The sequence below is a fragment of the Pelecanus crispus genome, chromosome 13 (assembly GCF_030463565.1).
Source record: "Pelecanus crispus isolate bPelCri1 chromosome 13, bPelCri1.pri, whole genome shotgun sequence".
NCBI classification, from domain to species: Eukaryota; Metazoa; Chordata; class Aves; order Pelecaniformes; family Pelecanidae; genus Pelecanus; species Pelecanus crispus.
This window is the reverse complement of record NC_134655.1, coordinates 12,493,090-12,505,467: the sequence shown is the minus strand read 5'-3', so window position 1 is coordinate 12,505,467 and position 12,378 is coordinate 12,493,090. Positions and strand designations below refer to the sequence as shown.

The window sequence follows — 12,378 nt, the reverse complement described above, 5'->3', positions numbered from 1 at the left end:
TCATCCGGAAGAGGCAGCACCAGCCCTAGCGGGGGTCCCGGTGGGAAACCACGCTAGTGGTCTCTAATAGAGCTGTCACATTACAGCTTCAAATTGCCTTCCTTCAGGAGACAAATCCAAGCAGGTAAATTGGTAGGAAGCGAGTGGATTTGGAGGCTGATGGAGCTAATCCCAGGCATGTTTAAATGCAAAGGCTCAGGGAGTCTCACTCAAACCCAACGTGATCGCTGAAGCTCGCTGCTGTGCTTATTTCTCAGGTGCAGCCTGCTCAGAGGGGTGTGAAAAGCAGAGGAAAAGGCAGAGCGCTGAGAGCAAAAGCCACACACCAGCTTCAAAGTCAGGACATTGGCCCTCAGCAAAATCATGCACTAGCCAAACAGCAGCTCCTGTTCACCCCATTGTGGAAATCACGTGGATAAACATCACTGTTCTCCCTCAGACAAGTTTAGAAACATTTTCTTAGCCCAGCCTCCAGCAGGGACACATGGGCTCAGGGGACACTTCTTGCTGACTCCAGACCACGTTAATTGTACCATCCCACCAGCCATTAATCAAACGTCTTCCACTGGCATTTTTATTGAAAATCAATTTAATAAAGTAGGTGGGAGTCCACATGCTTCCATAACATCAGATAAATATTCATGGGGGCTTGTGCTGCTTTAGCTAAATGAGTTTTTTAAATTTAACTGGTGCAATTTCCTTGTTCCTTAATATATAGCCTGGCTTGTCCTTGTTCGGGAATAGAGACAAGGTGAGACTCAGCCTTGTGCTGGCTCGCTCTCAGGCGCACCAAGGAACAGTCCTGTGGTATCAAGCCAACACCTTTTGGCAAGGATGTTGTCATCCGTAACTGGTAATACAGGTCTGCTGGGGCCAGCGTCACCTGGTGCGAATCCCCAGAGCCAAGGCTGAATTCAGAAGGGCCATTTGGAGTTGAAAACTCATTTCCAACAACTAAGACCATGGCCACCATTTCTACCTCTGCAGGTGTGCCATTTGTTTTCCGCTTTTCCCTCCCTGTTTAAGCAGCTATTGTACTCCCACAGCAAAAGCTAATGAAAGCCATCGGAAAATGCATTCCCCTGATGCTTATTGAAGGGGGTTAAGTCTTCCGGCTACCAAAATATACAACGCACCAGTGAAAGAACTGAAACACACCCACACAATGCTTCAAAATTTGTGGGGCGCATGAGTCCTAGGAGAAGGGATGAGCACCAAGCTCACCCTGAGACAAGCTCCATCTGCAGCCCTGGCTGCATCTGCCCTGGGGAGGGCAGGTTAACCCCTTGCTCCCCAAGGAGGCTGCAGAGTAGCCATGGCCAAGGCTCCTTAACACAGTCCTCCTTCTCAAAGGCAGTTATTAGAGTCCAGATGGAAGAAAGGAAGAATCTGACACATTGATCAAATTTAGTAGAAAGGCAGGATTCAGACAGTCCTTATCAGTGAGAGATTTTACAGCGTCTAACAGCTTCTTTTGTTAAGTGGAGCAGTGAGGAGCTGCAGCTTCCAAAAAGCGGCAATGCAGGGCAATTCAAACACTGCCAGGACTTTTGTCATGTTATCCTAGTGATACCCTCTCAAAAGGCAGTGCTTTAGAAATCAAGCGCATCATCATTTTGCTTTTGTTATTAACGCAAACTGACTTGTTTTCATCATTACAGCCTCGACCTAATTCCCTGCGCACACGCTCCCTACAGCAGCTCAGATCTCTGGACAGGATTTGCTTTCCCTGTGCTTTAATGACATGAAGGTTGTGACTAGCCCTGCAGACATGCACAGATAGCCCAAGCCCAGGAATAGGGTGCAAACAGCCTTCCCTGCCCTGTGCGCCTCTGCACATGAGCTACTGAGGGTTGCGTCGCTCGTGCCCTAGCTCCAGGATGGAGGTGCTATGAAGACGAATGGAGTCCATGAAGTGCCACCATAATAATTTTCCCCTCATCCCCAGCAGCTCCTGATGCGGCAGAGGTGGGCAATGCCCACTTTCTGATGCCATGAGATAGTCTAGTCGCCCAGTTCCTCCCAAAACACAACAGCTGCAGGGACAGTTCTCCTGCAAGACTCTGAGCCTACTGATTTCCCCCCTATTAAGACAGCAGTCCTGCTTCTGAGGGATCACCCTTGCTGGAGACAAACTGCCTGTCAGCAAACAGCATTAAATACAGTGTATCATATTTGACAGATAATAGCATGCTTTTAGCTTTTTCTCTCTTGGATGCAGGTCACACAACTAATGTCATCTCCAAACGCTGAAATCCCAGATGTGAAAAGGTAAAGCTTAATTGCCTTGAACAGCAACTCCTGTATTGACTCCAACATAAGGCCCATAAATATTAATACAGCTATATTTAGCCCCTTTCAATTATACATACAAAATTAAACATCTTTCTGGGAACAAATCAGTCTGGATAGGGTTTGGGGTCTTTTTCTTTTCCCTTTTTAATGCATTCTGCATCAAAATAGTCAAAACAGTAATAATTCTAATAGAGCTAAGGCTTAAAAAAAAAAAAAAAAAAACAACAGTGGATGGAGGCAGAGGCTTAAAGATACTTTTACCTGGCTCAACCAGCTTGCTCTGCAGGTATTCAGAGGCACTTGCATACTCCTAATCTCACCCCTGCCCCACCTGGTTCCTCTCTTATTTGTTCGATTCAGTCCCTGTTCTGGCTGGCAGCAAACTGGGACTGACTGAAGGTGTGCGCAGAGGGGGGCACATGGGGGAACCAGCCCAGCCTGGGACCTCGGGGTCCCAACACCACTGCTGGGAGAGGGATGCTTGAGGAGGGACTCCTGCCCGGCAGGAGAGGAAAGGTCCCATCTGTAGCATGGCCATGCCCACACAATGCCTTCTGCAGTTAAACACCTTCTCTTTTGTATAAAAACCACATCCACTTTCCTGATTTGCAAATTAATCACCCGTCACTTTCCTTGCCAAAGTGGACTTAATGGTATTACTGTTACATGACAAAGAGAAGCTATCAGAAAACTTCTCTCATAATGATGGCTAGGTTGATCACGAAAGAAGAAAGGAGATTTCATGCTTTTGTTCTTTAACCCTTCCTCATGTAAGCAGACAGGGCCCTTTTCTAGGAAAAGACTTTTTCAAATTCTCAGGCGAGGCCAGGTGCATCTCTCCAAAGGGAACAGCTCTAACCTTTCAAGCACAAAAGCCTGTAGTTCAATTCCCACACATGCATAGACCCTTTACAGAAAACACAACTCGTAGAAAGAAGAGTTTGCCCTTTTATTTTTTGCAGGACAGTGGCCTTATCTGGCCAAAGTGACATTCACATCTCTCCAGGAGACATGTCTTCAGGTGAGTAAGTAGGAATGCAGGACTGCAAAAATCTGATCTGGCCTGTATGGATACAAACAACTTCCTGGACAAGAATTCAGATGGGCGCAGTAAGCTTTGTACAGCACCTCTGCCACCTTCCCCTTTGCAAATTGCTGTGGCGTTGTTGGTTGGTTTGTTTTTTTTTTTAAGGTCATCAGATCCTTTCCTTGACAAAGTTTCTTGTATCAGAACTGATCCTTCCAAAAAAAGAGGCATCTGAAATCACTTTTGCAAGGTTGAAATAGTATCTTAAATTTTCAGATACAATTTATTTCGCTCCAGTCATGAATCATTCCATCCACTGATTCAGTCTGAACCTTGTCATCAATAGGATTTTCCAGCAGGTTTGGGGGAAAAATATAAATCATATGCTTTTTCTATGCCTGTTGTTCTCATCACTTTGGTTTGAATTATGTTCTTCCAGAAGGTAAAGTGAATGGGGTGTCCTTTTCTCACAATGCAAATTGCAGATTAAAAACTCTCTCTAGACTACACTCTACGCTTACAATTGCCAGTACTCCACAAAGACTTTTTTTAAAATAAACATTAGCTGTATGTCCTTCAGAGGCAGATTTTTAAAGTACGCTACAGGTTAGTACGCATAGACAAATAAATAATTACACAAAATTCCTGCCCCACCAGACTCAGTGAGAGTTTTGCCATTTACTGCAACAGGGTGAGAATTTCACTCTGACTTTTAACAGTATTTGGTTAAGGGACCTGCACAGTTCAGCCTCATAGTCATGCAACAGCTCACTCCCCAAAGCCCCATGCATCTTCCAGAGCCTCGCGAACACTCCAATATTTTTATTTAATCAAACAATAACCTTTAAATAAATGAAACAGCATTAACAAACTAGCAGGTCTGAATCAGCAACATCAATCCCCCCACCACGGGGGCCCCAGGTAGACGTGATTTGATTGCTTCTTCCAGATGGAACTGGGCTGAAATTCACCACCAACACAATCAATGACTTTGCCTCATCAGACATAATCAGTGCCTCTGTATAGGTACACGAACTGCTGCAAACATTTTATCCTCTAGCTCAATGAATAAAATAACTGCTGCTTCCTCAATATTTGACCAGTTGTTTCACCACCAGCTTCCCAGAATAAACCAATTAAAGTTGTTTTTAAACTCTATAATACCTAATAAAAAAAAAAATCTGATTTCACAATCCATATCAAAGACACATTATAAATCCTTTACATGGGACTAAACGAATGGAAATTCTAATAAATGAGTAGCTGCCACAGTCCAACAGATCAATAAAGACATCCTTGCAAGCAGTTTATAGCCATCTATAACATCATCTACTAATGTTCTTAAAACCATCTAACACATGTTCAACATGATTAAACATCAGCTCCCCCCTTCCAAAGTCATTATAAAGAAATAACGTCATCCCATCTCCAACACGCACCCAGCTTCCCCTCGGGCAGGGATCAGCTGCCTAACATTCACACTGGTTCACTGCAGGTGTCTGATCCAGCATTGAGGCTCTGAGATGTTACTCCAGTACAAATTACTGGGGTAAAAATTCCTCCAAACGGATTCCTTTCCTAGAAAAATTTCTCACCCTTTGGGAAAATCTTACTTCTTGCCTACATGCATGGATATATGGAGGGGTTAGCAGCTTGGGGCAGACTCCTCATCCGAACCACACACAGCAAATGAAGGCACCATCTAAAAAAAGGCATCCAAAGTATCATGAGAAACACCATCCCTTCCACAACACCAGCAGCCTGGGGGCTTGGTTGCAGCCCCTCTGGAGAGCCCAGAAGCCTGCAGCCCAAGGACAGCCTCGTTGCTGGTGATCGATTTTGGCCATATGGCTGCCCCATGGAGAGGGTGGCTGGGCAGGGACCTGCTGTGGTGGCTCAATCCCTCCCACGGCACTGCAGGGGCACAGGCAGCTGTGACTTGCCCCCAAAGGACCCAGTGCTGACCTGAAGCCCAGGTGCTATTTCACACCAAAAGCTATGAATCTCTTTTCACAATGGGTTTCTGACCCCCACCCCCCGGAGTGTTTGTGATATCCTTGAAGCTTTGATACAGGCTTGTTGCCCTAAGCAAATTCATGACTTATTTAAGAGAAGACTTCCACCCTTAGGCATAGCTGTCAAGCCCGTATTCCTCACTTGCCTTCTGATGTGTGCATGCCTTTTCACACAGAGCTCCCTCTCCCTGTACACCATGGGTTTAAACAGCAGCACAACTGGGATTTCTGCATGAGAGAGGAGAGCATCAGGGCTGTGCAAATCCATGGCAAAGCTGCCTTTGGAGAGCTGCACCCAAGGGGAAGACAACCTTTTTTTAATTTGTTCATAGATCTTAACTTCAGAAGTTTGAAGAGACAGAGCAGGGTCCCCGTTGCCCAGAAAGGTAAATAGAAGAAAATGCTGTTCAGGCAATGCCTCAGCTTCAAATTAAAACTCATCAAGGAATCTCAGACAAAGACAAAAACCTGAGATAAGACATGGATTTTTTTCTAAGAAAGGATCAAATTCCTCCCTTGAGTAATCAATACAAGGCATGAACTCAGATCAGAGAGAAGAGATGAGAGGTGGAACATTAAGACAGAAAAACAGATTAAACACAGTCCTGAAACCCTGGAAATCATAACAAATCACAAAGGACCACTGGGTTTGTCATCTAATGTTTCTCTTGCACCAACAGTAAATCTAGATAATGTTTATGGCAAACTACAGGCAGCTTCATCATGCACAGGTGAAAAAACTGCAGAAGAGCTCAAGGCCAGACTGAGTGTGGCCTCCCTGGACACCTGGGGACCAGCTCTGCTGCAATGAGGAGTGGGATACACTGCAGCAGGACTCTGCCACCACTGCTCCGGTGTCCCCACAGAGACAGGCAGTGCCGAATGCTTCTGACAAGGGACCAAGAACAGCCCTGCCTCCACCCCTCTGCCCACCGCCAAGCAACTGAAAGCTGGGCTGCTGCACGCTGAGACTTTATATGCACCCAAAGAGCTTGCGAGGGTCCCTTCCCCAGGGAAGCGGCAGCAGAAAAGGACAATTTCAACATCTCATCCAGATTGTAGGAAATAAAAGTTCTCTAAACTTCAATCTGGACAATTTAACAATTTCTAATACTATTACAGGTTACTCTCACTGCAAATGGATTTCTTCTTGGATCTTGCCAGGCAGATAAGACCTTGCTGTTTCAGCTTGAAGAGCACTGTACTTTCGAGAGAAGGCAGTTCTACAATTTAATTATTCTGACTATTTCAGCCCCTCAGCATTAATGCTCACATAATAACAGACAAGCCCTTACCTGCAGGAGGTCAGGACAAAATGACAGATGCACTGAGGTGCAACACAGCAAGCATCTCACGGGAATGCCTCAACCTAAAGGGAGCCACTCTGAACCTAAGTCCAAAAACTCTTGGCCATCAGCACTTGAATCAGTGAAATACAGGTGGCAAGACAGGGATACAGATGTTTCTTGCTTGCTCAGGAGCCATCCTGCCAAACTACACCGTCATTAAAAAGGCAGGAAGAAACACTGCACTGCAGAAAGAAGAGACAATTAAAACTCCAGCTGCGGTGTGCTTCAGTTACAAAAGAATAAAGGGAATACATCAGCAAGATAAATATTAACAGGTGGCTACAGATCAAAACCATTAGCAGGGCAGAGCTGACATAGTAAGGCCAGATAAAAGGCACCGTAGGCCCGTGTCGGGCATCCCTGATTTGAGTCCTATTGCAAGCAGCAGAGCCTGACTGCACCAAAACTTTCTTGAGCCCAAGGGCATCTGCACCGAACCCAACATGGGCAGGGAGATGCTGACACCAAGCCACAAAGAGCAGTCCAGTGGAGATGAGGAAGAAGCGGCAGCCACGAGCCTGGGTTGCTTTCACTCTCCGGATATACCCAGTTGTGAAGATACAAATTGGGACTTCCCCTCTGCCTAGATGGGACCCGCTTGCTGCCAGCCCTGAGGACAAGGAATGGGCGCCATGCCCTGTCCCCAAGGAAGAAGAAACCAAAGGAGCCAAGTGCCTTGTTCTGCCTAGGGAATGGCACTGCTTTAATCCAGTTGCCTGTGTTTGCTGGTCCCAGTAAACGCCATGCTCTGAAAACATCAGTAGGCTCCGAACCCTCAACTGTCCACAAGGACGTTGTGCAGACACAAGCCGTCAGGATGCTCACCAGCCACCGGTCCCTCAGCAGGGCCTAGTCAGCTATTTAGGGACTCCAGAGACACGTAGTAGAAGCTTCAAGGAAATACCGTGAGTTACCTTGTAAGTGATGCTGCCTCCAGGAGGGATAACACCGATCGATCCTAGCCTAGCTGCTTAACATGGTACAAATTACTTATTAATTACAATTGGAGAAACTGGCTTATCTAGAAAGTTTACAGCCCATCTTTTAGAAAACTGAACAGCCTACTCTCTCCTTCTCTTCCTTGGGGCAATATCTTTTCCTCCTTGGCATCTCCTGGAAAAGGCCACCAGTCTTCTGGAGCACAGGCTTCCCCCAACCACCTGTTACAGAGACTTTGTCCACCACTGCTCCAGGTACCCTCTGGGTTCCTCATCCTTACTCCAAATAGCACCTCGGACATACCCCCGGCCCCCATGAAGCAGACAGTCTCTGGCTGAGCTGGAAGAAACCTCTACCCTGTTCTGCAAACAGCTATGGAAAGGCCCCGCGTGCTTCCTCCCTAAGCAGTAAGGTGCTCTCCGACAGCTTTGTATTGCCAAAGCATGTTAAAAGGATTCTCAAGGCTGTAAGGAAGGAAAAGGCTGGGGCAAGTCTGGAAACCTCCCCTCCTGCCCCTCCCCAGCCATTCACAAGGTGGTTGTGTGTCAGTTGCAGCACAATGGACCCAAACTTTATCAGTTAGGAAATAAGGCTGCAGGACGTACAGCTGCTCAGGGACCAACACTGAGCCTCAGACAACCCAACCACCACATCCCCTCTCAGGGTAACTGTGCTGGGCATCACACTGGCTGTGTAAGGACTGCAGAACTTCAATCATTCTTCACAGTAAGCAGCACAAGGACATACAGGGTATTTTTGTGCATCAGTCATTCTTGGAGGATCACTTGTGATCCCATCAGTCACATCCCATTCCTTGAGCATTTCTTCTTTTTGGGTATACGATGTCTCTTCCTTTGTCAGCCAGTTCTACCGCCTTCTCCTGGCTGCATCTCCTCTCTCCTACTCTTGCAAGCAAGACAAACTCCAGGTGCAAAACCGAGGCCTGTCTGCATGCCAGCTCTCCAGGGAGCCCCAGCAAAGACAATTTGAGGGCTATAAATAGATGCCCCTCACTGCAGCCCCCACGGGGCTGGGCAGAGGATCTGTGTGATTTCACAGCTCCAGACCAGGAGTGGAGGCCAGCATTGACCATAGAAACTCTATCAGTTGGAGATTCTCTTATCCTGCAAGGTTAGCCATGACAACAGATGTCTCTATCCCCTCGGGGTCCATTTCTGTTCTTCTTCTGACTTAATAACCAATCTGCCCTCTGTTTTCCCAGGGGAAACAGGGGTTATCTGCTGACAGTTCCTTCCTCTCCTCCCCTACTGAGTTCTATAACATGATCTATTTGTGCAGCTACCTCTTCCCCAAGCCCAGACTGTATTTCAGTGCTCATGGGGCCAAACAAAAGATTCGGCTCAGTCCCTAAGAGCAAGCCAGCCCCAGCTCACCTGACAGAGACAGGGAGAAACCTCCTACCAGCCACAGAAGACTCCTCTGTGACACAAATGGTCGTATGCCCCGGGGTGCTCCTGCAGAAGGAGGGGTCTGACAGCCACCTTCCCCCCCCAACACTTTTCCTATTCTAAGCTAGTCTGGAGTATGCTCACAAACGTGCAGTCAAGACTGCAAGGACTCCTCACTGGAGAGGATGTCCTGAGCCACCTCCTGGGGGCAGGAGCAGCAGCAAGGCACAGGACAACCCTCACCTGGAGCCTGGCTCTGCAGCACTGGGCACTCCCGAGCAGCCTCAGCACTGGTTTGCTTCATTTGGTGTCTGCATCATCCTGGTAGGAAGAGGAGCTCTGGCATGGGAGCTATTAGAGTGGGTGGCAGCAGATGGTGAAAACAGAGGGGATAAGAAAATAAATACAAAGAGGCTATCTTGAGGGGAGAAGTCGCCACATCAACACTCTGTTGCTTACACAGTCTCTTTTCCCAAAGTCTAAACAAACATTGCTCCATTCCCAGTGCACAAGGAAACAGCTCTGCTGAATGCAGGGGACAGGAGCCCGGGCACACGCAGCACTGCGGAGCCCCGAGAGGTGCTGCAGCCCTGTACCCCACTCAGCCCTTTGCATCCCAACCCAGTGTTTTCAGGGGGATCTATCTCACACAGAGCAGGGAAACCAAGGACAAGAAGGGAGCCTGCATGTCCTGCTTCACAGTTACCCACAATTTAGGCCAGTCCGTCTTTCCATTAGCCTATGAGTGGGCACAATACCACCATGTCTGCCCTTTCCACGGACACCAAAACAGAACTGCATGGTGCTAATGGATGGTCTCGCCCGACATCTTCAGAAAAGCAAGTGGGAGTTATTCCCGAGAGAAATGGGGAGAGCCAGTGCTGTGTCTACAGGGACTGCCCAGTGCTGTCTCACAGGAAAACCAGTGTACCTTGTAAGTCACTGCATCACCCAGCAGCACAGCTGCTAATTTGAAGCAAAGCAATCCCTTTCACAGATCTCACATAACTTTGGACATCAGGAGCCCATCTTTTGCTGACTATCACCCCAGGCTATTTGATTAACCCCTAAGTCTGGAGTCTACAGCAGGACCATTTCTGCTTCTCTGGCCACTAGCAGCAGTGGGAAAGGACTTTCCCTCTAATGCTCTTCCTGATAGCAGCCCCAACAGGCCTCCAAGGAATAAAAGCCTAGACTTGGGGAAAACAGGTCCAGCTAAAAGTGGCGAGAGCCTGGCTCACCAGGCTGCCCCATACACACACACGCTGAGGTCAACTCATTGCCAGCCATGTAGTGCTTGTCAAAAACCTCCCACCTGGGCCCGTGGGAGCGCTCCATGAGGTGATATCAGAGGTGAAAGCAGTCTTTAAACATGCAATGTCTGGTTCAGGCAAAGGCAATTTATTATGTTAAGTACATTATTAAAGGATCTAAAGCAACAGAGCAGAGATGTTCCAAGAAAGGTTTTAACTTCCCCAGCAAGGGGCTCCTGGGAGTCCTCTTGTTAATACTTTGCACGGGGTTGTCTGCAACCAAGCCTACGGTGAACATAAATGCCCCCTCAGTCCCCTTTCAGAACTCATTTCAGTTAAATCAATACAGCCATTGGGGAGACTTGAGGAAGCAAAGCTATTAGTGGGACTGCAGCTAATTCTAGGGGAAAGAAACAAGCAACAAAAGCAATAAAACTGATGGATGGCTTATGCAGACACAGTAACCCTTTCCTGTCTGGGTCCTGCAGCACAGCAGCCCATCAGAGGTGAGGATTCTCACTGGAGAAACACTTCTTCCCCAGATTTTGTACAGTCTCTGCTTGGGATCAAAGTACGCCTGGACAGGTGCAGGGCAGAGGGCCATAGCACAGAGGTAGACATGGGGCTGTGAATAGACAATGAGGCTGCTCTGAGGAACGGACAGTGCAATTCCAGGCTAGCGCTATATCATCGGAGCCCCCATCAGCATGCAAGAGCTCAGAAAAGCTCGTTCCCAACCTCCCTTGGCAGCGGGACCTTCAGGGAACAGGGGACCACAGGTGACTCCAGCTTTGGGTGGGAATCGTGGTCCAGCAGCACGCTTTTGCAGCCGAGCAGGAGAGCTCAGAGCAGTGCAGGGACATCACTTCAGCAGCCCCCATGGCACACAGTCACCAGCACCTGAGAGGGGTCATCTTCTAGGCCACAGCAATGCCCCTTGGCAACAATGCACCGAGAAACCACACAGGCACACGTCTCCCTCATCTCACCAAGAAAGCTCATGTCTCTCTTCCCCACACACCTCCCCATTGCTTCTACCTCCTTACATCATGCTAAATGTACACCATAAGCATTGGGAGGGAAGGCAACTACCATGGTTTTGCTTTCTAAAGCATCTTAAACATCTGTGGGTGCTTGGAGAGAAACTCAGCAACAGTAGCTATAACAGCAGTGGTATTAAAAAGCAGTTCAGGAGGCAGCAGAGGCCAGCTGACTGCCCAATGCCCAGACTGGCACACAGAGAAGAGCTTGCCAGCTAACAGCTACATAGGAATTAACTGAGAAGATGTCGAGATAGAGGCTCTGTAGCAAAGCCCACTGACTAAAAAGCAACACGAGTTGAAGATCCTGCAAACTGGTAGTACATCATTTCTGAAAAGGCAATGCCTATAAAGTAGCAGAAATAACTTTAATCATATTTGCTCCATCTACAGGCCTATCAATGTAACATCATAGAAGACCACAGCAGTCAGAGACTTGCACCTCTCATCTCACAAAATATCAAACAAGAAGACATTTGTGAACAGGAACTCAAAATGGGGAAACCAGGAACAGACTGATTCTGGCACTGAACCAGCCTCTCCTCTCAACAGCACCAGACTTATAAAGTCATCTGTGCAGCCTCTCACTTCTAAAGCTACACAGCTGTGGAAAACATCATCTCTCCACCCAACTGACCTCCAAGTCCAGGTCTCAGGCGGTTGTCGTATCCATCCAACAGCCTGTCCAGGATGCGAGTGAAAATGGTGATGTTATCTTTGCTGTCATCGACAACATCTGAAACATGCTTCTGAGAAAGCCTGGCACATGGGGGGAAAAAGAGATAAAAAACATCATCAGAAGAGAAACCTACTCTTTACAAGCTCTGAGCAGTTACTGGAAATGAAGGGAAGTTGGTTCATGCTGGCTGAACATGAGCCAGCAGTGTGCCCAGGTGGCCAAGAAGGCCAACAGCATCCTGGCTTGTATCAGGAATAGTGTGGCCAGCAGGACTAGGGAAGTGATTGTCCCCCTGTACTCAGCACTGGTGAGGCCACACCTCGAATACTGTGTTCAGTTTTGGGCCCCTCACTACAAGAAAGACATTGAGTT

General features: G+C 47.7%; 1 protein-coding gene across 2 annotated transcripts in view; it reads right to left on the bottom strand.

Annotated features, from left to right (window-relative positions):
- Positions 1–12,378, bottom strand: part of LOC104038998 (gamma-aminobutyric acid receptor subunit alpha-3-like) — a 72,000-nt gene that overhangs the window by 44,919 nt on the left and 14,703 nt on the right. For both annotated transcript variants that reach the window (XM_075720348.1, XM_075720347.1), the window contains one exon: positions 11,965–12,086. In XM_075720348.1, the coding sequence (XP_075576463.1) occupies positions 11,965–12,086 (122 nt within the window). The remainder of the gene's footprint in view (positions 1–11,964; positions 12,087–12,378) is intronic.